This window comes from Artibeus jamaicensis, unplaced genomic scaffold (genome assembly GCF_021234435.1).
Source record: "Artibeus jamaicensis isolate MK-2021 breed Jamaican fruit bat unplaced genomic scaffold, CSHL_Jam_final contig_525, whole genome shotgun sequence".
Lineage (NCBI taxonomy): Eukaryota > Metazoa > Chordata > Mammalia > Chiroptera > Phyllostomidae > Artibeus > Artibeus jamaicensis.
This window is the reverse complement of record NW_026521874.1, coordinates 4460186-4487265: the sequence shown is the minus strand read 5'-3', so window position 1 is coordinate 4487265 and position 27080 is coordinate 4460186. Positions and strand designations below refer to the sequence as shown.

Here is a 27080-nt window from a genome sequence, read left to right as displayed (position 1 = left end):
GAAGGGGCGGGCGGGGCGCCGGGCCGGGCGTGCTCGCAGTTGCAGCGGCGGCCGCGGGCGAGCGGACCGCGAGGTAAGAGCTCCCGGGGCAGCCCTTCTCCCTGCGCCCCAGTCCCCCGAGGAGAGCGGGATCCCGCCACCCTGCGGGGACCCCGCGGGACCCCAGCCCGCCGCAGGTGCCCTCGGTCCTACGGTTTCCCCGGAACCCCTGCCTTGCCCTGGGGTGCTAGAGTCCATTGCAGGGGGCGGGGGTGCGGGGGTGCGGGGACAGGAGACCACGCTCACAGGTACCTGGGTGAGAAGCCTCTTGTCCTCAGTTATCTCCCCTTGAAAGTGGAGTCATGACCCGAAGAGCTACCCGCTCCTCTGGAGTTTGGGGAGTTTGGGGCCAGGTGTCTTCACTTCGTCACAGCCCGGCAGCAGCCGCAGGTGAGGAGGTACCATCCTTGTCTCCCTCTTACAGGTGAGGAAGCCAAGACTCCAAGACAGCAACCACTTGCCTTGGGTCACAAAGGAGGCAGAGACAGAACTTAAACCCAGGTTGGTGTGAACCCCTAAATCCATTTATTCCTCATCTCTGCCTTGCCCCATCTCCACCCCAGACTGCAGGGAGAGAAGCAGGGGGCCCGGGGGGGGGGGCATCCTGGAAGGAGGCTGGAAGGAGCCAGCCTGCCTGCCTCTGCAGGAAGAACCCTTAGGGCTTCACACCCCAGCAATGTGTACAAGTTTTTCTGGTCCTTCACCTGGGTGAGGGGTCTGAGAAATTAGAATGGTGGATCGGGGCAGGTTAAACTGCAGGCGTCAGGGGAGCAGGGCAGCCCCCTCCAGGAACTACAAGGCCTTCACTCCACGCCTCCTCCTGGCACAGGAGGCTCTGGTGGGCTCAGCCAGGGGCCTGCACCTCTCCGTGCCTTGGTTTCCTTCTCTGTCCCATGGGGTCAGACAAAGTACCGACCTCACAGGATTGCTGAGAAGATGAAATGAGATGATTGGTATAAAGGCTTAGCCTAGCACCTGGACCAAGCTGTAAGCCCCTCCAGTCCCATGCCACCCCCCCGAGAGCACTGCTCTGTCCCAGGAACCTTTAACCTGAGGCCAGTCAGAGGTGTCTGAGCTCTGCAGTGTTTCCGGGCCAACACCACCTGCGGCTGAAGCTTCTTGAGTAAGACCAAGACTTGGGGTGGCAACTTCTCCCTGCTGCCACCCTTTGTAGGAAAGGCTGGTAGGAGCAAGGGTTTGAAAGTCTTTGGGCTGCAGCTTACACAATTCCAGAACCGCTGTGCATTCCCCAAGCCCTCCCCCACCACTGGTTTAGCAAGAAGGAGGAAGCCCAGAGCATTTTCACTATCTAACCTGCTCTCCTCCTGGTCCTGACACCCAGGCCCACAGTGGGTTCTACCCCTCGGCATGCTCTGTGTTTGGCCATTCCCACCTCACCCCCCCTGGATCCTCAGCATTGCTCGGGCCTGTTTGAGTCTCCACTCTCCTGTCCCCATCACTGTCCCCTCACTTGGCTACCCATTGCAGCCACACTTCTCTCCTTGGAGATGCTGAGTTCTCTGCCCCCTCAGGGCCTTTGCACGTGCTCCCCACCCCACCCCTCCTCCTGGGAATGTTCTTTCCTGCCATCTTCTGGAGGCTTAACCTCCTTGTACCTCAGGACTGCCACAAAAGACTCAGAAGTCTGCCCTGCCCACCTTATTATGGGGGCCATGCTCACCTGCTCTCTGTTGCATTACTGTCTTTCCTTCCCACGCTTAGCCCTGGATCTTGTTCCCTTGCTTATGTGTTTCCTTGGTTCCCCATTTGTCTCCCCGGCTAAATTGTCAGCCTGCCAGGGCCCTGACCTTAGCTTTGGATTCCCTAGAGCCTGGCACTGTCTGTACCTGGCACATAGTAAAAGTTCTGATAATTTTATACAATTGCAAGCAGTGTGTGCAACCATCAGAGGTCTTCCTCTCCTTGCTTAATGGCATTCTTTCTACATTTCTACGCTGACCTCAGAATTGCCATTCCTCCCAACTGCCCATGGCCTCTCTGAGCTTTTCCCTAAAATGGGGCCTGGCACTGTTTCCAGGTTCTAGTCCTAATACCAGCCTCGCTTTAACCATTTTTGTCCAAATTGCAAGGGATTTCTTTTCAGATATAGTTCCCAAACTGTTCAAGTCAAGGATGTGATTATTCTGAAGGCACATGCCACTTATCACCAGATGATGGCTGTTTGGAAAAATCATCCCCAGCAATGTGTACAAGTTTTTCTACAGTACTACAAGCATTGGGTGTTCTTGTTTTTATTTGTTTCATCTGTTTTAATGGGGAGGTGGTGATAGGTTGACATTTTCTGTTGCTTGAATTACTGAAGCTGGGTCTTTTTCAACGTATGCGCTAGCTCTGTTTCCTGTCTTGTGAAGGAAGGAAATCTCCAGGGCACCTTAATTTTTCCCTTCACCTTCACTTGTAGTGATGGTTCCACTTGAGCCCTTCTTGTGAGAGCAGGGTCAGGGCCCCCAGGGGCTGGGACAGGAACTCCTGGAGCCAAACTCTGCCGGTTTCAGAAACCGCTCTGCCAGTCAAGCAGCAAGAGGAACTCTTTGAGAGTCCATCAGCACGGTACCATGGGGAGAGAAAGAACTTTTTTTTTAAGTCTTTGTGAATTTTTTAACAAAATGATAATTTTTTAAATTATGAGAGGAGCACACAGTGTACAGGGTTATTCACTAAAACGTAGAGACACACAAAAGATTGGGAAACAGCCCACGTGTCGACCACCAGTGGGGCCACACATGTTCCCCCAGGGGAATCCTGGGCTGTCCTCCCAAGCAATGCACTCGGTCTCAAGCACGCTGACGTGCGAAGACCTCCAAGATACTGTATTAGTCTCCTGTAGCTGCTGAAACAACTGACCACAATTTGGTGGCTTAAAACAACATAAACATATCACCTTAGCCTTCTGGGGGGTCAGGTGTCCAAAAGCAGTCTCGGTGGGCCAAAATCTAGGCACTGGCGGGGCTGTGTTCCTTCCGGAGGCTCTAGGGGAGAGGCTGTACCCTTGCTTTACCAGCTTCCAGAGGCTGCCAGCATCCCTTGGGTCATGACCTCTTCCCTTCCATCTCCAAAGCCAGCAGCACAAAACCTTCTCCTCTCCCTCTGGCTCCAACCTCAGCTTTCTCGGTCACATCTCCTTCTATGTCCAATTCTTCTGCTCTACTTAATCAAGACCTTTCCGATTACATTGGCCCCACCTGGGGGCTTCAGCATCCTTATCTAGTCACATCTGCAAAGTCCCTTTTGCCATGTGAAGTGACATATGTCCAGGTTCTGAGGAATAGGCCCAGGATGTGTGCATCTCCAGGGTGCCATTATTCAGCCTACCACACCCGGAAGGGAAATAAGCAAGGTTCAGAGCAGAGCGTTGGACTCACATTTGTTTAAGGGAAAAAGAATAAATCTGCATGCGCTTGCCACGGCCTCATAGGAAATGGGTCAGAGTGGCTGTTCCTGAGAAGATGGGGTAGAAGGCAACTCACTCGTCATAGTATATCTTTTTGTATTATTTAAATTTTTACTACATGCCTGTGTCACTACGTTAAAAATAATTTTTAAGAAGTAACACATAGTCATGATAAGAGTTCAGACTGCCCAAAAGCTGAGAGAAGGAAAAAATACCCACCCCACTCCCAAATCACTCCCTCTTTCTCCAGCAGTAACCACTGTGAAGAGTTTGGCTATATCCTTGCAAACTTTTTTTTTAAGATTTTATTTATGTATTTTTAGAGAGAGGGAAGGGAGGGAGAAAGAGAGAGAGAGAAACATCAGTGTGTAGCTACCTTTCACGTACCCCCTACTGAGGACCTGGCCTGCAACCCAGGCATGTGCCCTCACTGGGAATCAAACTGGCCACTCTCGGGAGAGTCTCCCACTGCTCAGATGTACCTTAACTGCACCAAACTGCTGTTGGTGAACATTTGGATTCTTTGCTGCTTTCCAGAGCAATCTCAACACTGCAATCTATATGTCTGGGCGTTTGTTGGTTTTTTTTTTTTAACTTGAAGTGAAGTTCGCATAAAATTAAGCATTATAAATAGTTCAGTTGCATTTAATGCATCGACAACACACCTCTATCCAGTTCCAGAACCTTTTCATCATCCCCAAAGGGAGCCCGGCCCCACTGAGCTCTCACTCCCCACCCCCTCCCCGCTCCCTGGCAACCACTGGTCTTTCTGGCTACAGTTGCATGCTCTGGGTATCGCATATCGGTAGACTCCTATATCAGTAGACTCCTGTCGTCTGTGATGTTTTGCGTCTGGCTTCGTTCGCTTAGCGTAATGTTTTAGTGGTTTGCTGACTCCTCATTTAAAAAAATTTTTTTAAATTTTATTTATTTAATTTTAGATAGAGGGGAAAGGGGAGAAAGAGAGGGAGAGAAACATCAATGTGTGGCTGCCACCTGTGCATCCCACACTGGGGGCCTGGCCTACAACCCAGGCACATGCCCCAACTGGGAATTGAACCGGCAACCAACCCCCACCTCCATTCACAGGCCCATGCTCAATCCACTGAGCTACACCAGCCAGGGCAATTTTTTTTTTTTTTATTGAAGTCTAAATGACCTACAAGACTGTATTAGTTTCAGGTGTATAGCAATGATTCTATATTTATACATATTATAAAAGGTATTTCATTTCTTTCTTTCTGCGTTTGGATGGCGTTCTGTTGTATGGAAGTAACATCCTTTGTAAATCCGTGTACATGGTACCGGACACTTGAGCTGTGTCTGCCTTTCTTTCTGCTGTGGGTATTTGTGTGTGTGCATTTTGCCGAGTGCCTGTTTCGGCTCTTTCGGGTACGTACCCAGGTGTATGTGCCTCCCCATACACTTTGAACTTTACTATTTACTCTTTTCAGACATTTAATTGAGTTTAAAAAATATTTTTAAAATGTGTAAGAACATACTGCCAAGCACACGCTAAAGCAAATAACAGCAGGATGATGGATCTGGACAAACGTTTTACTATTTTCCAGATCTGGAGACGACAGGACAATGGCTACCTGGAACGAAAAGGTAAGATGACCCTGGAGCTTCCTGGCCTTGACCTTCCTTGACTGGCCCTGAGGACATCGTTGAGCGGCATTTCTAACAGGGTAGAGGGGAAATGCCTCTGACTTCCGGTTATTGTGATTAGTCAGAGAAAGGCCCATGGAAACAGCTCAAACTTTCTTCCCTTTGTAGTTCCCTGTTAAGTTAGGCGAACGAAAAGAGCAAGGGGAGATGCTCGATGCTGGGCAGGTGTGGTGAAGCCACCTCCTTCCTAATCTACGGAGGGGCTGGGCCAGCCCACGTGGCCGTCCCGGAAGAAGAGGAGGTGGTGGGTATCAGGAATCATGGAAGTGTTTATGGTCAAACCCGGTCGTCTCACGTACGGGAGAGGAAGAGTCACCCACAGAAAGGAAGAAGAGCAGCTAACTTATGGCGCCGTATTTCTTAGCACAAAAGACTTCATTGGCCGTAGATGCACCCTTATTTATGGACTGCAAAGAAGAAAAGACAGTGCCGCCGGTTATTGTGATACAGTACGACAGCTGACACCGGTCACTTGTAAAACACCCAGATTTCACAACTGTGAAAACATGAGAAAATGTGGTCTTTGACTTGGTGATAAAGGTGCAGGAAACGAGAATCAGAAAACGCAGTCGTGAGAGCAGTGACCCCTGGGTGAGTGTCTTGGCCATTAAAAAGGTGTCAACATGTCTGATACACGTAACTAGTGGAAAAAGCTGGGTACAAAATCTCCTGCAGCCTTTGACTATAATTGTAAGACACTGGATTAGGGAGAGAAGCAGGTAAGACAGGTCGATGAGGATAAGTTTGATGTGGTTGGGATTATTGTGAATTCATTTCCTTTGGCTCACGTTTTCATAGTATTCCTACTGAAACAAATAGATCTTGAGTAAAGGTGTGCTCACTGGGGTGAATGACAGCAGGTGAAGCCAGGGTTGGGGGGTCCAGGCGAGCTGGGGCCCGAATGAAGCTAGGGAGCTTCTGGGACATGTCACAGGGCTGGGGTGGGTATGAGGCCACAGACTGGAGGGGATGCAGAGGCTTGGAATGCAGAACCAGCGCCTCCCTGGGGGTTGGAGCCTGTTTGTCAGTCAGCACAGGGGGCTGGTCCAGCGGTACTGTGGGGAGCTGGGGAATATCGGGGCCAGGACCACTTGTAGCAAATAAGCCTCTTAACTGATTCGGAGAACAAGTTCCTTTCAGCGCTCTTATGGAGTTTTGTGTTTTTAAAAAAAATAATAACTTTTAATAGGATTGCTTTTAGGAGCTTTGTAATTTTCCAGCTCTCCTGGTTTTTGAAAGAAAAACAACTGTGTTATAGGGGAAACTGGTCGGGTGTTTAGCCAAGGTTCAGTCCTGGTTTGCTGTAGCCAACGCTGCTGAGAGGGGCTGAGCGGGCTGGGGACACCTGCCCTTCTCACAGAGTCCCTCTCTGCACCCTCCCACCTCTCTGGGCCTTTGTTTTCCTCTTCTGCAAAATGGGAACAAGAACTCCCTGCTAAGTCATGGTGAGGATGAAACAAGAGTGTGCATGGAAAACACTTGGCAGGATGCCCAACCACAGCGAACACTCAAACTCGGGGGCCGTGGCCTTGGTCATGAGGGTAAGCTGGGTTTGCAGCCCATCAGCTGACCTATTTCTCGTCTCAGATGATTGCATGTCGCCAGCCACCTCTCGGAAACATGGGAGCCAGAGGTGCTTAGAAAGCCCTGTAGCCCTTTGGCTCATTTCTCATGAGGCCTCATGCTGGTTCTCAACCTGGGCTGCGCATGGCAGACCCCGACACCCAGGCCACTGCCAGGCCAACGGAATCATAATCCTGGGGCCCCAGGGCTCAGACATCGGGGTTCTTTAAAGCTTCTGTGTGGTTCCAACGTGCAGCCAGGACAAACAGCCACTGGTTAGACTGCGAGGCAAGAAAAGTAAGTGCCTCGAAGTGTTTATCCTGACCTCTCGGCTGGCCCCAACGTCTCTAAGACACTGGGGGGTGGGATCGCCCAGATGACTCATTCACACTTGGGATAGGTCTTGGTTTCTAGCTGGATAACTTCATTTTTTTTCTTCCTCTGGTTTCATTTTCTTTCTTTGCTTTTGTAAACAGAAGAAAGTGGCTCTGGGCCTGGTGGCCTGGATCAGAAACCAAGCTCTGTTTCTCACTGGCTGTGTGACCTGGGGCATGTTGCTTGGCCTCTCTGCTCCCCAGTTCCTCACCTGTCGATGGAGACTCAGGCCCCCACTTCATGGAGTTTTTGCAGTGTGATTTAAAGGGCTTTGCACAGAACTCAGAAATGGCATGTGCTCCAGTTATGATCACTGAGATTTCCAGGGCTGTAGGTATTAGCTCCCACATTGTGCCCACCCAGACTCGTGATTGTCTTGCTGGGCTGGCAGAGTCTTATCAAGACAGGAGGGACCCTGACCCTGCAGGGGAAGGAGAGAAGTGATGCAGTGCCGGGCTCAGGTGGAGGGGTGGAGGGAGGGGGGTACCTGGGCTGCCAGCAGTGCACAAGCAGCAACCTCCTCCCCCAAAGCTGGTCAGCTGTCACCAGTGGTTGTTTCTGTGAACCTCAAACTTCCTCTCCGCCCTAGAGAAGGAAAAACTGTTACGCTTATTTAAAGACTTCCCTGATTTTAAAAATAGGCATTCCTCAGAACACAGATCCCCAGGGGCTAGGGGTGGGGGAGGGGATCTTTCTGCCAGGGATGCAGCCGCCCGCCAGGTGTGTTTAGTGGGAGACCTGCAGGATACAGCCTGAGCGGGAGCCCACCTGGCCTCTGCCCTGATGGGGGCGACACACTCCCAACAGACACAGACAGGTGGACCTGAACCCACTGTGGGGGGAGAGAGGAGCCCGGTGTGAGTGCAGAGGACGGGGTACCTAGTCAGCTTCCGGGAGCAGGGATGCTCAGGATGCTGGAGAGAGACCTCCTGAAGGGGGGAAAGGAGATGAATGACAAAGTGGAAGAGCGGTGGGAATTTCAGGCAGAGGAAAGTCACAAAGGTCCTGTGGTTGAAGGAACTTATTGAGTGCAGAGGGCTGAGCAGAGACACAAGGGGCCGACAGAGAGGAGGGTGGTGGAAGGCAAGATCGGACAGGCAGACGCAGGCCTGAGCATGCAGAATGGGCCTCCGGCAGGCCCCTGGGTCTTTATTTTTAACAGCAGTGGGAAGGACTCCGGAGAAGAGTTTTTAAATAAGGGAGCACGTCAGAGCTCCCCGAGTTCACCCCAGGCTCAACGTTCCACTCGGGGAGCTCATGGAACTCAGCATACAGTTGGACGGTGGGCTGTGATTTATTGCAGCAAAAGGGCACAAATTAAAATCAGCAAAGGGAGAAGGTGCATGGGGTGACGCCCAGAGGAAACCAGGTTCCAGCTGGGGTCACACAGGCCACATTAATTCCAGGTGGCTCTGAATTTTAGGGTGACCACAGTTCAACCCCTCACATCCTCCTTGGCACACAGCTGCCCAGCGACTGGCCGCCTGGCTTTTTCTGGGCCACGTGTTCTGAAGAGTCACACAGCACAGGGGGGCAGATCCTGGCTCGTCCATTTTCCAAGTGTGTGACTTAGGATGTGGCACCTCCCTTGCCAAGGCCCCAAATTGTGGCCTGGACCTCAGAGGGTTGTGTCAGGAATGTAAATGAAACGGCGCCTGTCAGTAACTTAGGGTTATGCTAATATAACAAATAACATCACTACCAATGAGTAACAGTAGATGCTGCTGCTATTGTGTCTTGTTGGAGGTTTGGGGATGGGGTTTTGATTACAAGCACATCAAGTCCCCAAAAGTTGAGCTCTGAGAGGGAACAGGAAAATGGGGAATTAAAAGACATTGGGCCCTGGGAATCGGGAATCAGCTGAATTTCTTAAAGAATGCCATTTCATGTAGTGGGGGCTTCCCCTCTGACAGATGCAGCCTGAGCCTGTAAAAATAGTTGTCTGTGAGGACACGTTTTCTCCATCTCTTCTAGGTCTCTCTCGTTGCTTCCCTCTCTCCCAGACAGTAGTGGTTGTTCTGGTACAATACCTGTCACGTGGAAAAGCCGGATACGCACCTGTGGGGTTTTGGTTAATTCGTCTATTGTTGAGCCCCTCCCTGTGACCGAGGGAGGAAGTGTCTGGTCCCCCCCGCACCCCCCCAGAGGTGGCAGGCCCGGGCAAGAGACAGGCAACTCCGAGAGGCATAGTGCTCGTGAGTAAGTGGTGTGATAGGGACATAGAGGAAGGACTCTTAGCCCAGGGGCAGCAGTTAAAGAAGGCCTCCCAGGGGAGGTGAAATCTAGATGTCCGTGAGGCCTGAAAGAGGACCAGGGTGAGACAGGCAGAGGGTACCCGAGGCTGGGAGGAGACCAGGGCCTGGGGAGCCCCAGAGAGCTCTGCCCTCGTCCTGCAGGCAGCAGTGGGCAGGCATGCAGGTGGAGGGACTGACGGCAGTGGTGGGGGCAGATGGGAAAGGTGGGCAGTGGAGAAAGGGGATTCTGGCCTCCGCTGTGTGGAGGACGGATGGGGGCAGGAGGCCGCATGGGGAGGCAGGTACGGGTGTCGAGTTGGTCAGAGGGAGTTAGATGGAGAAGAGGTGGAGGGTGAAGGGCGTTGAGGGGGTGACATTGATGAGTTTGAGGGAGAGAGAGGAGGTAGGGATGGCCATTGGCTCTGGGCTTGGGCAGCAGGATGGCTATGATATCACACCCTAGGGGAACATGGAAGAAGGAATGGATACGGGGAAAGAATAAGAAGTCCATTCAGTTTAGCCCTGGCTGGTGTGACTCAGTGGATTGAGCCTTGGCCTGTGAACCAAAGGGTCACTGGTTCAGTCCCCAGTCAGGGCCCACACCTGTGTTGTGGGCCAGGTTCCCCAGTAGGGGGCATGCGAGAGACAGCCACTGGTTGATGTTTCTTTCCCTGTCTTTCTCCCTCCCCGTCTCTAAAGATAAATTTAAAAAATACATAAAGTTCATTCAGTTTGGGTCACAGCAAACTCGGGCACAATACCTGATGCCTGGCTGAGACTTTGAACATGAACAGCGTTGAGACCACAGGTGTGTGGTGCCCACTAGAGATGTGCACCAGGCCAGGGTCAGGGTGTCCAGGATGTCAGATGGCGTGGGGGCAGGGACATGGTACAGGACACTGAGAAGGGCGGCCAGAGATAGGGGGAAAATCAAGAGGCGAGATTGTCAAAAAGAACCGAGTTAGCAGTGTGGCAGGGTGTGGTGCAGTCACGCAGGCGGGGACCACAGTCGTGGGCTCTGGTAGGAAGGTGACCCCAGTGAGTAGGGTCAGGAGGTAGCGGGACTGCGAGGGTTAATGCAGGGGAGATGCAGGCGGGGGTTTCCAGTGCCAGGAGACCCTACTGGCCTGGGCTCTTGGGCTCTTCGGGTTGCAAGTGACAGACACGCCTCAGTCCGTCAGCTCATGTGAATGGAAAGGCTGGGGGTTGGAGGCCAGCAGGAGGCAGCAGCAGAGAAGTGAAGCATCCGCAGGTGGCGACGCAGTCTGAGGGGTGGGGATGAGAGTTTGCGAAGTTGAGGAAGAAAGATGGCGGTCACCGGGAAGGGCCGCTGCTGCAAGCTGGGCGCTGAGGCCAGGGCTGTGCCCACTGTCCGAGTCAGCCCTTCCTTCCAGAGCAGCGGAGAGTCCAGCGTGGGTGGTGAGCTTCAGAGAGGCCCACAACGTTTTCACGGCGCCCTATATTTTGGCCCCTTTCTGGAACTTTTCTGCTTCTGAAATGACAGATTTTTTGACTTAAAACCAGAGTTTTCTGCTCTGCTGGGCACCATAAATATTTTCATTCCAAATTACTAAAAGTTGCCTCTTTCCTGACCACAAGGTTTCAGAAAAAAATTCCCTGTCCTGTAGAGTATAAATGCGGTTTTTGCAAGGTGCCCGCAGGCTCCCACCACACTGAAAACTAGCACCAGAGGGTTCCATCTGCCAGATGGGGTGTTTGGGGGAAACGTGGCCAGTAGCCCCCCCAGAAGGCCACAGGGGAGCCCCAGCCTGGCCCTTGGCCAGCCCTGGGAACCAAGTGATGGAGAGTCCCGCCCGAGATGAGCCTCACTTCCACCTGGGAGACCGGCTGCTAGCGCCCTCAGCCAACAGGGTGAGGCCCCTGTTCAAAGTCAGGGGTCAGGTGAGACTCTGCAGGTACAGACTCTACCTTCATGGAACTTATATGCCAGTGTGGAGCAAGAGATAATAAACAAACAGCCCCCCCACGCAAAAAAATATTTCCAGTTAGAAACTGTGAGAAGGGCTCTCAAAGGGAAAAATAAAGACTATAAAGAGAGGTTAGAAAATCCAGAAGGGCTCTGACTTAGATTTTAAGGGTCAAGAAGGGCCTCTCGGAGGAGGGGACGTTTCGGCAGAGGCTTCCAGCATGAGGAAGAGTGAGCCAAGCTGGGAGTGGGGAGAGAACATTCCAGATTGAGGGAAGAGCCCACATGAGGCTTAGAGGCGGGGAGAGTGGCATGTTGGAGGGACAGAGGGTGGCCAGCGTAGCTGGAGTGTGGTCACGCGGTAGGAGATGAGGCCAAACCTCTCCGGGCCACGTACATCACTGGAAGGATCTTGGATGTTTATTCAAAGAGCAAAGGGCAGGGGGCAGTGATATGGTCAGAGGCGTGGGTTTGTAAAACCCCCTCAGGCTGCTGGGTGGAGAATGTGCTGGAAGAACTGGATGGAAGGAGGGAGCTGGGTCGGCAGCTGTTGCAGTGTTCGGGACCAGAGGTTGGAGGCTTGGCCGAGGTGGTGGCGGAGGAGGAAGTGGAAGGTGGGGGCGGGAGAAGAGAGCCACACAGGCCCCAGGATCCTGGGGGGGGGGGGTCAGAAGGTTAACTCCTGGGAGGTGGTGAAGGGGTCACTGGTTCTCCTTGGGTCCCTTAGCACCTGAGGAAGTCTCAAATCAGAGGCTCCCTTTTACACTCACCATGTTCTTTAAGATTTAACCACATAGCAATATTCATTCAGTCACTTAAATATCTGAATGGTTGAGTGTCCGTTAAGTGCAAGGAACTGAGGGGACAGTGACAGGAAAAGTCCCATTTTTTTCTCATGGAGCGCACAGTTCCGTTGGGGAGGCAGATACTGAACAGATAAACAGGTACATTCATAATGTTGAACAGCAGCAAGTGCAAATAGAGATAAATGAAGCAGGACAAGGGGAAAGCCATGCAATAGGGGAGGGCGGCCAGTCAGACTCTCAGAGGAGGTAACATTTGAGCAGAATCCTGGTGTAAAAGGAGGTATGAGTCGTGCAGGTGTCTCGGGGAAGAGAATTCTAGGGAGAGGCACTTGGGTCTGCTGAAAAATCATTTGAGGGTTCCAAGGATGGACATGTGACACTCTCTCATTTATGTTTGAGAAGGTTCTTTCTGGTTGCTGTGTGGAGAGTGGACACTGGGAGGAGGCGGGGAGGCTGGTGCAAGAGATGGCAAGAAATGATTGGTTGGAACCAGGGATGGATAACAATGGAGATGGGAGTAGTGGCCTTACCTGGAGTGTTATTTGAAGGTGTAGCCGACAAAATTTACTGGTAGGGGCAAGTGTTGAGAGTGAGAGAAAGGAGGGTCAAGAATTATGCCAAGGTTATTGGCCTAAGGAAGCAGACCAATGAAATGCCGTCAGCTGAGATGGCGAAGGTTTGGGTGATGAGTGAATACTGTTTTGGACATGCAAGGGTTTAAGATAGCTGTTAGGGCCTTGGCTGGTGAGGCTCGGTTGCTTGGAGCATCGTCCTGTGAACCGAAAGTTTGCAGGTTCGATTCCCAGTCAGGGCATGTGCCTAGGTTGTGGGATCAGCCCCTGGTCAGAGTGCATACAAGAGGCAACCAATGGATGTTTCTCTTTTACATCGATGTTTCTCTCTCTGTCTCTCCCCCTTTCTTCCCCTCTCTCTAAAATCAGTAAGCATGTCCTGGGGCAATGTTAAAAAAAAAGGTAGATGTTAGGGTAACGAACAGTGATGTCCTATGTATGAGTGGTGTCATGTCTGGAATTCAGGTGAAGGACTGGGACCGGAGACAGTGTTGAACAGCAATGCATCCTCTATGTAGAGGGGCCTTTAAAGCCACGCTGCCGGGTGAGATCCCCTAGGAACGCAGTCCGGAGAAGAGAGGTAGTCACAGGCCCGAGCCCTGGCCTCCTCTCGCGGGGGTGTCCAGCCTTTGGGCGTCTCTGGGCCACACTGTAAGAAGTTTTCTTGGACCACACGTTAAATACATTGCCATACGTAGTCACAGAATCTACCCATTTCTTCGGGGTTTGGTGTCTTCTTTAAGCAATTTTCCCCTGTCCCGAGGTCACGAGGATACTTGTCTGTATTTCGCTCTAAGACTTTTGAAGTTTTTTAAAAGTACACTTATCTTTGTTAATGCTAATGCCACCGAAATTGGTTCTGTGTGTGGTGGGGAATGGGGATGGGCCCTTTATTCATCCAGCCTCACCGGCCTTTCCTACGGACCCGGACTGCCACCACCAACCCACTCAGGTTCCCACGGGGCCCGGGTCTGCTTTGGGCTCTCTTCCCCTTGTCCTCGGACCACATTGCCTAGTACCCGTACCCAGAAGTCTTCATTACCGAACTTTACTTTTTTTAAAGACTTTATTTATTTTTAGAGACAGAGGGGAAGGGAGAAAGAAAGAGGGAGAGAAACATCAATGTGTATTTGCCTCTCACACGCCTCCTACTGGGGACCTGGCCTGCATCCGAGGCATGTGCCCTGAGTGGGAATCCAACCAGCAACCCTTTGGTTCTCAGGCCGGCACTCTGTCCACGGAGCCACACCAACCAGGGCCATTATTGAACGTCATAAAAAATGTATTATCTGGGTAAAGAAGGGAGGGTTCTTTGCTTTTTGCTTTGAAGTCATCTGCCTTTAAACAACCTTCCACAGTATATTTAAAACCTCACTGGCTGAACCTAGGAAGAATTCATTTGTTTCTCACCTTTCAAGCATCATTCTGCGGCATGAAGTGGGGTTGGGGATGTTCACTTTTCTGTGAAACTCTGAGTACTTTTACTTCTGGCCTCCCCTCCCTCTTCCAACTCTCACCTCCGGTTTTTCAGGCTGTGATGTCTTTGAACCATGAGGCTGTTCTTCCAGCCTTTGCACGTGGGCCTGTGGCGTGTAATTTGTCACTGGGCTGTAATGCCAATGCCGTTGGCTCCTGCCAACCAGACCACAGCGACAGGCCTGATGGGGTCTGGTGCTTCCTGTTGCCTCACCGGCACTGAGAATCTGGTTTCCAAAAATAAAAGCCCAAGAAACCACCGTGACCTCACAGCCTCTGTGCTCACTCGGGGCCCTGAGCCCCAGGACTGTCGTCACGCCTGTGGCCCAGCCCAGTGGGGGCCCCACTCCCTGCCAGAGAGACAGGGGTCCGAGTGGTCTGGACGGGCTCTGTGGACTGCCCTGCTAGAGCACTCACTCTCGGTCCCCTCCCTTTAGACAGTCACTCGCAGGGCCAAGGTGGCTCCCGCGGAGAGGATGAGCAAGTTCCTGAAGCACTTCACCGTCGTCGGCGATGACTACCATGCCTGGAACGTCAACTACAAGAAATGGGAGAATGAAGAGGAGGAAGAGGAAGAGGAAGAGCAGCCGTCACAAAACCCCAACTCCGGCGAGGAGGGCAGAGCTGCTGATCCAAACACCGCCCCCGCCTCCCCGCCCAAGCGCCCCCTGGACTTCAAGGCCACGTTGAGGAAGCTCTTCAGCTCCCACAGGTTTCAGGTAGGTGGGCAGAGGCCTGAGGTGCCCGGGGTGGGGCACAGCTGTCAGCTGAGAGTCACGAGGCCAGGGCGGGGGCCCATCTGGGGCCACTGCCTCATTCACGGTGCACATGCCCGCCGAGCACTGACCACGCGCCAGGTGCCCAGATGGCACTGGGCACGTGGGGCAGGTCCCCTGCTGTTAGGGATTGAATAAATCATAACTCAAAGGTTCATCCTCTGATGAAAGGCTAAACGAAATGTGGTCTATCCATACGTGGCCATGAAAAGGAACAAAGCCCTGACACCGGCTACAACGGGATGAACCTTGAGAATGTGATGCTGAGTGAGAGATGCCAGACACCAAAGGCTATGTATTGAGGGATTCCATTGATACGAAATGTCCAGAACCGGCCAGACCTTAGAGACGGGGAGTGGAATGGTGGTATTCACAGGTAGGAGGGAGGGAAGAATGGGCGGTGACCGCATGGTGGCTACAGGGCTCCCGTTTGGGATGATGAAAATGTTCTGGAACTACGTGGTGGTGACGGTCCCACAACCGTGGGGACGTATCGAATGCCGCTGAACTTTATGCCAACTTTAAAATGCTGAAAATGGTAAATTTTGTGTTATGCAAATTGTCCCACACACATAGTCACCAAGTAGATTAAAGGGTGAGCATCGGAGGCAGAAAAAACATGCCTGCATTTACTCAGCAAGCGTTTTGTGCCACCTCTGAGTTAACAAGGCCGAGAGGGTCCCATGCCTCGCCCACTTGTCGCCATGGGGGGCGCCTCAGGCTCTTCTTGTGTAGGCCGATGCGTGAAAGATTGACCAGCTTTAACACGCTGCCGACTTCCCAGGTGTGGTTACGGGGAGGACAGGGGAGGGGGATGTGGACTTCAAAGAACAGCAGGGGGCATGAAGCTTTCTGCAGAGTCCAGGGTCTGTCCTCACAGCTTCTGATTTTTGAAGGACCAGTGCAGGTTGAGTCTGGCCAGCCCTCTGAACCCCACCCCCCAGCCCTCAGGTGGGCCAGCCGGTGTCAAGAAGCATGTCTGAGTCACAGGAGAATGCAGGAGGCCCAGGGACACTGGGAGGCACGCAGCCCCTGGTCAGCCCAGTTGCCAAGTGGAGCCCTTTTGGGGACCCTGCCCCGAGATAGTCCAGTTCCTACCAAGAGCCAAGGTCCTTCCTGGAAGCAGAGAGAAGCAGCCCCCCCGCCTCTCCCATCACTGACTTTGTTCCCGGACAAAATAGGAAACATTTGTTTTGGGCTTTTATTGCTTTCGTGTGGCCTAGGGGAGAAATGCAGGCCCAGCCACCCCGCGCAGTGCTCTGCTCTGTGGTGGTGACAGCAAAGGAAACGTGGCATTAAGTTGTTGGGGTTGAAATCCCAAACCCTCAATTTCAGGAGCAGAAGGAAGGAGCCAGCTTCCTGCCAGCTGCAAGGGGAGCCCTGGCCCCTGCTCCCCTGGGAGGTTCCCCTCTCTCCTGACTCCACCCACCAGGCCACATGGGCTGGGCCCTCCAGAGACACTAGTACTGGGGGGAAAGAGGACTGTCATAAAATAAGTAGAGATGTTTATCCGTTCACCTAACAGTCGTTTCTTAGCACGCGTGGGCTGGGGACACAGCGGCGAGCGTGGTGGACACGTCCCAGCCTTCACTCACACGGAGGATGCGAGCTCAGCCAGGCAGTCGTTCCAGAAATTAGCCAGACAGAGGCTGGCCACTAGAGGATAGAAGCCCTTGGCAGGCAAAGAGAAGGGGGCTGTGAGAGTCCCGGGGTCAGGGAGACCTGACTAGGATTGGGGGGTGCGGAGGACTGTGGTGGAGGAGGTGACCTTCCCCCCAAACCTGCAGGCTGGGCAGGAGTGAGCTCCATGCAGGGGAGCAGGGAGCTCTGCAGGCAGATGGCCATGCTGCTCAGGGCCCCAGGTGGCTGAGTGTGTGCAGTGGTTTGGGACTTGAGAAGGGTCCACGTGGCACGTGTAGAGTGAGAAGAGGGGCCGCTTGGCAAGAGAGGAGTCACCGTAACATCATCTTCCCTGGGCAGTGGGCAGCCATGGAAGGTCCTCAGTGTGGATGAGATGGGGGTGACAGGAACAGATTTAAAGAGGGGCTCAGGGTAGCAGCAGGGAGGCCACCTCAGTGTAGGAGATACAGGTTTGGGGATTTGAGCTCTGGCTGGAGGGCCAGCATAAAGAAAGTTCTGGAATCCCTTTCTTAGATGCAATCACCCCTTGTTCCACATGGGTTGAGTTGGCCAAGGTGACGTGATGTATAGTTTTGACTGCTGTCACTTCTCAGATGGGATGGCACAACCAAGAGAAAAAATACAGGGTGTGTCAGGCCTGCATGGAAACCATGGTGACATGGTAACCGGGCCAGCGGACCACAGCCGTGAAGATGGGGAGCTTCACATTTATTACCAGCTCCCTGTGGCGTGGCTGGGCCCTGTGCTAAGCACCGCTCATTGCCTCATGTAATACTCTGTTGTCGCTCTGGGGTGGAGAATGTGACCAACCCCCTTTCCCCAGCAGGACACTGAAGCTTAGAGTTAAGGCTGAGGCTCAGCAGAGTTGGGAGCTGTGTGCAAGGTCCAGGCCAAGGTGGGAGCCGGGAGCTGGCCCAGGACCGGCCGCCCGTAGCCTGCACACGGACCACCGCATTCTGCAGCGGCTGCGGCCATCTTTGCCGGGAGGATTTGGGATGAGCCAGCCTCCCTGAATTCTCAGGATTTTTCTGTGTGTGTGACTCCCCTCAGAAATAGTACTGCCTTGTGAACTGGCAGATTCCGAGTCATGGGGTTTTTAGTTCACAGAGGCCCGGGTGGTGAGCCAGGCTTTGTAGTTCTGTGACCTTGAGCTTGTCTGCCTCTCTTCAGAGGTGAGAGTCATATGGCATAAGGTTCAACATTCCAAATGAATAATTCTGTGGCATTTATGTAGCACATTTCACAATGTCGTACAGCCATCACCACTATTTCACTCCAGAGTGTGTTTGTCGCCCTGAAAGGGGAGTCGGTCCCCAATAAACAACCACCTCCCAGCCCGACAACCACTAACCTGAGTCTGTAGTGTGCTGTTGAGGGCATTTCGCAGGAATACAGTCATACAATACACATTGTCCTTTGTGTCTGACATCTTTCACGTTAGCACAATGTTTTCTAGGCTCGTGCCCAGTGTAGCATGTAGAAAAGAAATCACTTCATTTCTTTTTATGGCTGAGTAGTCAGTCTTTTTAATATTCCTGTGCCTTGGTTTTAAGTCAGACCCCCTTTGCTCTAAAATAAAACGAAGGAGGAAGAAAGAAAAAGAATAGGGGAAAAATACCCACCAAAAGCTGGAATCTTTATTAAGCTGCTGAATTTGGGTATGTGTGAGAACTTCATTGAAAAGCAGTTGGCCATGCAATTTCACCATAAACCATGTCATCAAATAATTTCACTGCTGAAGTAATTAGCTACAGGTTGAAGTGCTCAAAAGGTTTATAGTCCATTCTTATGTAGGCCTGAATGTGTAGAATTTCACCCTGAAACTGCAGAAACTGCCAAGGTAAAGGCAAGATTAGCCCCCGGAGGCCGGAGTCCATGCCTTGGAGAGCGTAAGAGGCAAGGCCCTGGCGGAAGCAAGTGGGGGCCCGTGGGCTCCAAAGGAAGAAAGTCGCATGGTGTCCTCTGGGGTTCCTCCCATTGTTGCCATTTCCATCACCAGCATGTTGTCCCCATGGTCTCCCTGAACACTGTCACCTCCACCCTACCACTAGTGTCCTCACCAGAGTCATCACCACCTCCGTCACCATGACCACTACCATTGTTGAGATCACCCACTCACTCCACCCCAGTCCCTTCCACCCTCTTCTGCCAGCAGGCCCTGACACTGTCCTCCTTTCTCTTTTCTTTAACATCGTCTTTCTGACAGCTGTTCTCAGTTCTCCATGTGATCAGGGCAGGGCCCGCGGGGCCCTGGACTGAAGCTGTTCCGTGTGCACAGTGGGCAGCGCTGTGACCTGCCCGGAGGGGGCAGTCCCCGCAGGTTCCCTCCGCAAGTCCCATCCTCGAGGCTGGATGTGTTTAATTATTTACCGAGAATCTTTTCTGGGCTCACCCTAGCAAGAGCAAGTCACAGAACTAGAAAAGTAAAAATGTGCCGGACCTTTGTCACTACCTGTTCTTTTGCCATTTAGGAATTAGCTGCCTGGTTTGACAGAGGCCGAGGAGCAGGGAACGGATAGGAAAGAGAAGGGCAGTGACAGTGACAGTAACAGTGACAGAGGAGCAGTGAGTGAGCTGCGTGGGGAAGTTCCGGGACAGGCACTGGTCGGAGGTGGACAGGCCCGGAAGTTGGCAAGGAGGCAAGGAGGCTGGCGAGGCTTCTGCTGCTTCTGTAGAAAGGAGCCGGCCCCCAGCAGGCTCCCTGCGGGGTGCCCGGGCTATGGTCAGCAGCCTCCCATTGTTGGCATTTTCCCCCAGTGGTGCCATCCAGATGCTTCAAAACCAGCCCTTTAAAGATGGGATGAGGGCCCTGGCTGGGTAGCTCCTTTGGTTAGAGCATCACCCTGATATGCCAAGGTTGCGAGTTCAAGCCTCAGTCAGGGTATATATAGGAAGCTTCCAATAAGTGCATAAGTAAGTGGAACAATAAATGGATCCTTTTTTTTTCTTTCTCTCTCTTAAAAAAAATCAATTAAGAAAATTAAAGATGGGAGGCGGGTCTCCAGCTCGGTCTCACGGCTTCCCGCTCCTTGCCTCGGCCCACAGGTCATCATCATTTGCCTGGTCGTTCTGGACGCCCTCCTGGTGCTGGCCGAGCTCATCCTGGACCTGAAGATCATCCAGCCCGACAAGAATAACTACGCCGCCAGGGTAGGCGTTCACCAACCTTTTCATACAGTTCATCACTTCTGTGATCCGCACCGTGGGGGGGCGGAGTGGGGCAGAAAACCCCGCCTAGAAGCCTCCTCGGAGAAGAGTTTGGGTGCTTTTAGTCAGAGGGCAGAGGAAACGTCTTCCTTTCCAAACTGTAGATAAGCATTGACTACAAGCAGGAAACTTTCCCCTGTCATCTGATGGGTATCCCGGGCCACGGGGCCCAGCATGTCTCTGATTCCAGAGGGAGGACGACCCTTTCCCACCCCCTGGAGGCCGAGTGCTGTAGACAAGCCGATGGGGCCCCCAGGCTGGAGCCACTGGGGGATGTGCCACCGTTAGTCCCCTCACAGTTCCTGCCCGAGGCCCCTCCCAGACATTCACCCAAGGGACAATGGATGCCCCACGGGACACAGCCTTTTCTTGATTTTTTTAAAGTGGTGGGGTTTTTTTTTTTAGATTTTATTATTTTAGAGAGAGGAGAAGGGAGGAAGAAAGAGAGGGAGAGAAACATCAATTGGTTGCATCGTTCACACTCCCAACTGGCCTGCAAAGCCCTGACCAGGAATCGAACCGACAACTTTTTGATTCGAAGGCTGGTGCTCAATCCACTGAGCCACACCAGCCAGGGCTGAGACAGCCATTTAAAACAAAACAAAACAAAACTTGGGGACATGCCTTTGTAAAAAAAACAATTCAGTTGATAATGTGAAAATGTCCTTTCAAGTGTAAAAGGGAGGGAAGAAAATAAACATCCTTCCTATTCGTGGCTTCTTTCCCGAGGCAGCTGTTAGGTTCTCTTCTGTGGCCAGCCCCAGTCCTTCTGGAGATGAATTTCTTTTCTCTCCTTCTATTTGTCTAACAGAATCAGTAACATCCCTGCTATACTTTCTTGTGCCTTTCTTTTTCCTCAATGTTTTATCATGAAAAAATGGCAAATATACATTTTGCTATATTTTCTTTCTATCTCTGTATATTCACAAACACACCCATATAATTACTGTCTGACCATTTGAAAGCTAGACATCCTGACACTTCACCCCGAAAAACCTTGATACGCATAAGAAGGTCCTTCTCTTACAGAACCATATCTTACAGAACCATATAGCATTATCACTCCTGAAAAATAATCACTTCCATAGTATCTAATAACCAGTTAGCATCCATTGATGAGCACTGGCTGATCAGTGATACAGTTGGGGAGGCAGACTTTTCAAACTCTGTCTTCTATATCACGTGGTTGTTCTAAGGAGCAGCTTTCCTTCATTTTCCTGGGTGAGTGCATGTGTGTGCGTTTACCCCTTGCTGTGGACTCATGGGTTTTTTTGTGAATGTACTCAGTGTATTACACTCATAGTCATTCTTTTCAATATTCAAATTGTCCCAAACTTGGTCACGGTGAGCCTCCAAGCAGACTGTTGGGTCCTTCTGACGTGACTGCATCGTCTTTGAGCATTTCCTTGCTTTCGGGCCCAAGGTGCTGTCCCAGCTGACTTTGAACTTTCCCTGCCCCGGAAGGGCAATTGTTACTTTAGTAAAGACCAGTGTTGAGACATCAAAATCGAGGAACTCTCCGCTCAGCGTCTGCCTTGGTGATCATTTCTAGTCAGTCCACGGGGACCAGCCCTGGTCTCTTTGACAGTCCGTGCAGTGCTCCAGAGGGAGGTGCCATAAATGCATTTGACACCTGCCCTCTAAGGAATATTATAGTTTTTCTACGAAACGCGTAGAAACTCTTTTGCTTTGCAAATGATGCTGCAGTAACCATCCTTTCAACATGTCTTCACGCACACGAGTTTCGTGTGGGTTAAATTCCTAACAGTGGCGTTGTCCCTGGACCGAAGGGGTCCGTTTGCCTGCCCGTCCATCAAAGCCCAGTAGGATACGAGCAGGACTCTGCAGCCAAGAAAGTAAGGATTTACGGAGGAGATGGCGCCATGCTCAGAGGCACGGGTGCTAACACTCAAAGACCTGACTCCCCACAGCTTCCAGGGGATGGACTTTATAGGGACGCAGTCATCATTCATGGTACCTAGAAGAGTTAGGGTTGTGGTCCCTACTGATTGGTTGGTGCTAGGGGAGAGGTAGTAGATTGTTACATCTGCTCCTGCTGTCAGCCATGGAGTCACTGTGATTTCGTAAGGCCTTGTTCTGGGACATCGTTCCACATTCCCGGGTCCAGAGCTGAAACACAACCAGGGCCAAGAGGCTGTCTTCAGTTTGATTGGAAACTGTCTGTAGTCAACAGACCCAGGACCCTGTTCCCAAAACGACTGGGTGCTGACCAGAACCCCACTGTCCCGAGAGCTTAATGATTAAATATGGGAGGAGGAGGGTGGGTCAGGGGGCTGCGTGAGGCCAGTTTGAGTCAATGGAAAACAAAACAAAACAAAGGAAAAGGCCAGATGGAAGGAAATAAGGGGTCTGCCCGGTCATGGCATCGCTATGCCAATAGGCATGGCGGCTGTTTTCAGAGCTGCCCATCACCTGATTGTCCCTCGGAGAGCAGAGCCGAGTCCTGGCTGTGGTGCGCGCGGCTGTCACCAGCCCGAGAGCAGGGCCTGCTGCCGGCAGGGGTTTGGGGCTGGTCAGTGGAAGACATGTCCTCCTGGTGGCCCGGCAGGTGCACCCAGGGCCGGCAGGTCTGTGCGACCTGCGCTGGGCCGGCTCCGTCTGCTCTCACCGTGCTTCCTTGTCCCCTTCAGGTGTTCCACTACCTGAGCATCGCCATCTTGACCTTCTTCATGATGGAGATTGCCTCTAAAATATTTGTTTTCCACCTGGAGTTCTTCCACCACAAGTTTGAAATCCTGGATTCCATCGTCGTCGTGGTTTCGTTCGTCCTCGACATCGTCCTCGTGTTCCAGGAGCACGAGTTCGAGGCTCTGGGCCTGCTCATCCTGCTCCGGCTGTGGCGCGTGGCCCGGATCGTCAACGGTACGTCCCCTGCGCTCCCGGGGCACAGGATGGGGAGACGGTGTATGTGCAGAGGCTGCTGGTCATGGTTTCCACGCTGATTTCCCCCTCCGCCTCCTCCCTGCAGTCTAGAGGAAAGTGGAGTCATCTGGTTGGTGTCCTACTGCCACCTCTGTGGCCGTGGCTTGACGCCGAGACATGTGCTCTGAAAGGAGATACCTTTCTCCCATAGACCCTACTTCCTTGATTGTTGGGTGTTTGTGGGAAGGTTCAGGTTAATCCTTGTAGTGCTTTATCAAACCGTATCCCACCTTGGGAGGGGCACCATCCCAAAGGGGTGCAAGGAAGCTGAAAAACACTGGACACCCACCTGACTCCGCCCCCTTTGAAGTCACAGCACGCGCCAGCGTGATGAAGGCTCTGAGAACTGGAGCGTTTTCCAATTGACCCACTTGGCATATTCTGGGGACGTAATACCTGCTTTGGACCCTGGGAAGCACTGCTTGTTTGTACCCTCCGTTTGTGCAGGGTGCCTCTGTCTCAGAGCAACGTGTCGGCTGGACCATATGTGACATCGTGATCAGCAGGTGGTTGAGTGGTCGGGTGCAGGCCTACTCAGTTGCCCAGATGCCTGCTGTGTCAGAATCACCTTTAATGAATGCTTTTTTAAAAAAGGAGAGTCTGATGCAGAGGCGGGGTAGGGCCCGGGCGAGTATCTGTCTTTGAAGCACTGCCAGGGGATCTGGGTGCCCAGCCAGGTTCGAGAATCCCTAGACTAGGGCCCACATGGTAGGCTGTGGGTCACTGTCAGGGGAATGAGTGACAGCTGGGCCTGAAGGAGGCCCCCTGACATGCAGCTCCTTCCCTTGGTGGCACAGTGAGTCCTGTCACAACCTCCTGAGCCCAGTGCCCACTCGGCCACAGCGAGACCAGGCAGGGAAGGGCCCCGTCTGCCAGGATGCAGGGCTGCACGAAGGACCGGGCCTGGGGCCAGTTCAGATCTAGTGACTAAAGGAAAGCCCACTAAGAACAGTCAGCTGGATCCTGTCAAAGGAAGTAGAGGATTTTCAGATACAATCGATGATGCTTATGCTAATTGTTTCATTAATCAGACAGAAAACCACTCTGTTAGAGCTTGTGCACAATTGAGGTAGGTAAACCATTACTGATTTTCATGAAGGACTCATAACCAGTCGCTGCCCATTGCCACCATGGTGAGACCAATCTTTGCACATGAAACCAGGAGTCTGAGATTTGGTCACTTCCTTAGTCTCAGTAGTAGCAGGACACAGGACGGGCTGATGCCCGTTACTACATTGCTGCCAAATTTCGTGACATGACGTGAAAGGTCTGGAAAAGCAACAGGAGGCTGCACCAGGTTCAGTGAGATGACCAAGAACTTGAGGCTCAGGGACTCTTGCTCCTGGGGCTCGTGGGCACCACACGCGTGGGTAACAGGTCCAGGCTCAGTCACTCTTGCTTGGAAAGGGGCAGAGCGTCTCCAGGTACGGCACTATCTTTTAAAGCAGTGTCCCTCCCCCGTGGTGTGGGCTTCTGGGAGCCATCAGATGAGGTGCCAGTGACCCTTCTGTCAGCCAAGATGTAGGTTCTTGCCTGACAATGGAACCGGCCACAGCTGTGGGAGCAGAGCTGGGAGAGTGACGGGCCCGGCGCCACGCTCGAGCATCTCAGCTTTGCCCCTCGGCTGGCAGTGCCATCTAGAGCGAGCCCTGGGGTAAGGAGCTTAAGGCTCATCAGCTCAGTGATTGTGCTGAAGGATTTTTCAGCCCATGGGAACCGAAGAGAAATGTTTCACAACTGTGTAGCTCAGAAGTGAAGTCTGGCCCTCCCAGCTCTGATGCCTTTAAGCGGTGACTCTGACTTCTCTGCCACCACTCCTCCCAACTGTACACATGTATGAGGAATGCAGATTTCTCTTTTCAAGTGGTTAAATTAGAAACCAACATCATTAAGACTCTTGATTATTTTTCAGGGATAATTATCTCTGTTAAGACACGTTCCGAACGGCAACTCCTAAGGTTAAAACAGATGAATATACAACTGGCCGCCAAGATCCAACACCTGGAGTTCAGCTGCTCCGAGAAGGTAAGAAAACACTCCTGGAAAGATGCCCCCCGGCTGCCACTGCCGCCTGCAGCATGGGCTCCTCCCCGCCAGGCAGCGCCCTCCGTCCCAAGCACCCTCCCCTTGGCTAAGTCTTCCTGTCCTTTAGGGTCGCTTAGGCATTGCCTCCTCCCCAGAGCTGTGCCAGGTGCCCCTCCTGTTGTCCACTGGACCCCCTCTGACCGTACAGCAGCTGCCTTCAGCGGGCTGATTCCGCAAGGAACATAGTTCCCCTTCAGTGTTGCATCCCTGGGCCTGGGCTCACTGACGGCCACGTCCCTGGTGAAGCTCCGAAGGTAAGTTCAGTTATTTGTCTGCTTTTGTAACCACAGGAACAGGAGATTGAAAGACTTAACAAGCTGTTGCGACAGCATGGACTGCTCGGTGAGGCGAACTAGAGGCGGCCCTGCCCCACTCCACGGAGAAGACCCCACCTCACGGGCTTGCACCTGTGAACGAGGATGACAGCCGCCCCTCCTGGGGCCGTTGCAGGACAGGTTTGGTTTGCTGCCGTTGCCTGCCTCCCACCCAGCGTGGACTCTGGAGGGACACAGTCTTTGGGAGGGCCCTCTCTCTTCCTTGGTGTGGCCGAGGACTTCCTTTCCCGTTCCCACCTGCACGGTGTCACAAATGTATCATAGGCTGTTTTCTCATGTTGAACTTTAACTCTTGCTTGGAAATGTACCACAAAGCTGGACAGTTACTAGTTGTATATACAATCTAATCTCGTCAAATGTACAGCTTCCACAGCTTGCATAGGTACCGAGGCATCCTTTCATAGGAGTACTCTGAAAGGGAAAAGGGAAAAAGGAAGATAGCTTTGCTACCAGCCCATTCTAGAAAAGCCTTTTCTATTTCTTAGCTGTTCCAAATGGCTTGTCTTACAGTGGTTCCCCCCAGGGAGACTGTTCTCAGATACCCAGCCCCCCCTCCTCTGCAGCATTCAGCTTCCAGGTGGCTCCACCAAATCCTGCCGCCTGGCAACATTTTTCTCAATTACTGTACAATTAATGTATAAAATAAACTCTCCTCCCGCCCCGGGCCCTCCTACTATATTCTGTGCAGCTTCAACTGCTTGGAACGGCTCTGTGGCATCCCGTACCAGCCCACCAGTTGGAGAGCTAGCTAGCGACAGTGCCCGGTACAGAAATGGCAATTGGACCCAAGACTACACTGTAATTAGTGTGACATTTCGGGAAAGATCCCCTTTTGAGGCCTTATATTACTCACTTGCATAAGGAGTTTATACAGTATTTCAGTATTTTTAGTACTCATTTCAGTGGGACCTGATAAGGAAAGAAACCCTGAACCCAAAACAGTGAGTATTTTAACGATAACTCACTTAACGCGGGGGATGAGTAAACTGGATAAAGCCTCAATGCCCGCGCTACTTCAAAGTCTGCTCTCTCTGCTGTCTCCCCAAAGGTGCAGTTTGGCTTCCACATACAACCAAGGTCAGATGGTGCCCCATGCTGAGGTCAAACCAAGTAGAATAAAATTTCCAGAAGGAGGGAAATGAGTGGAGAGGGCAGGTGTGCTGTTTTGGGGGCAACTTCAAGGGTTAGCAGCATAACAACATGGGCTGTTTCCGAGGGCCCCACACCCACTATTCTAGAGGTGTGGCCTAGTTTCCTTAATTAACAACTTACATCAAACAAACGGGAAGAAGAAATTGAAAGGCAGCTTGGCATTGATGGTTGGCCGAGCTCTGAAGCCTGCCTCTGCAGGTGCAGACACATCCACAAAAGTAACCGCAGTGGAAATGAGAACCGTCCTTTCGTTTCCTGGGCTGGTCTGTAAAGAAAAAGTCAGACCAGTGCAAGCCCTGCTGCCCTGCGAGTTCCCGGGGTCACAGAGACGGGGCATTTCTTATTCCCTTCCCCTCCGATGGCCATCAGTCAGCTCATGAGTCTGAGAGGTACGGGGCGGGCTCATCAGCCATTTACGTGGGTGGGAGAGATCACTTTTACCCAGGCTGTCCTCACTAACACATCAGCATCAATCTCAACTCGATCTTCCCGAGAAGTTGAAGGAGCAAACCTCAGCGAGAATACTACTGTGAATAAATCCATCGTCAGTGGAGGTTACTCCTCTAAGAAAGGTGATGGCTACACTGTTTTAGGAATCCAGATTGTTTCTATTTTAATGATAACCCTCCCCACAAAGTAATAAACTTTACTATCACACTTGCGTTCTGCCTGAACTGGTGTCTTCACCTTTACCTAGGAGCTAAAGCTGGGCCTACCTCAGGGAGTGAGGATGCAATCAGACGGGCAGTCACGTTGACTATTTTAGCCTGGGGGTTCAGCAAGGATCCGTACTTAGTCCACTTCACTTCTATAACCAAAGCCACCGGGAGCTGGCAGGAATCCTGTGAAACAAAATGCCATTAATC

At 52.2% G+C, this 27080-nt stretch overlaps 2 protein-coding genes across 3 annotated transcripts in view; one reads left to right on the top strand and one right to left on the bottom strand.

Moving 5' to 3' along the window:
- The first annotated feature begins 15 nt into the window (after window positions 1–15).
- Window positions 16–26876, top strand: HVCN1 (hydrogen voltage gated channel 1). Its single transcript, XM_037133444.2, has 8 exons — window positions 16–73; window positions 464–540; window positions 5023–5062; window positions 14513–14794; window positions 19538–19642; window positions 22351–22582; window positions 24555–24667; window positions 25018–26876. Exons 3-8 carry the CDS (start codon window positions 5042–5044, stop codon window positions 25081–25083), a joined length of 819 nt encoding a protein of 272 aa, XP_036989339.2. The 5' UTR covers window positions 16–73; window positions 464–540; window positions 5023–5041; the 3' UTR covers window positions 25084–26876.
- The window catches only part of TCTN1 (tectonic family member 1), a 20834-nt gene continuing 18281 nt past the window's right edge, over window positions 24528–27080 (bottom strand). The window contains exons 13-15 of one of the 2 annotated variants that reach the window (XM_053669755.1): window positions 26931–27056; window positions 26335–26479; window positions 24528–25473 (exon numbers count right to left, since the gene is read on the bottom strand). In XM_053669755.1, coding sequence (XP_053525730.1) covers window positions 26336–26479; window positions 26931–27056 — 270 coding nt within the window. In that variant the 3' untranslated portion in view covers window positions 24528–25473; window position 26335. Of the gene's footprint in view, window positions 25474–26334; window positions 26480–26930; window positions 27057–27080 lie in introns of those variants that run through there. The other variant, XM_053669756.1, reaches the window with a different exon arrangement.

Excerpts from the sequence above, each read along its gene's own strand:
- HVCN1 (XM_037133444.2), top strand. The coding sequence starts at position 5,042 with ATGGCTACCTGGAACGAAAAG. Across the intron at positions 5,063-14,512 it reads TGGCTACCTGGAACGAAAAG|ACAGTCACTCGCAGGGCCAA; the intron begins GTAAGATGACCC and ends CCCTCCCTTTAG. Across the intron at positions 19,643-22,350 it reads AGAATAACTACGCCGCCAGG|GTGTTCCACTACCTGAGCAT; the intron begins GTAGGCGTTCAC and ends TGTCCCCTTCAG.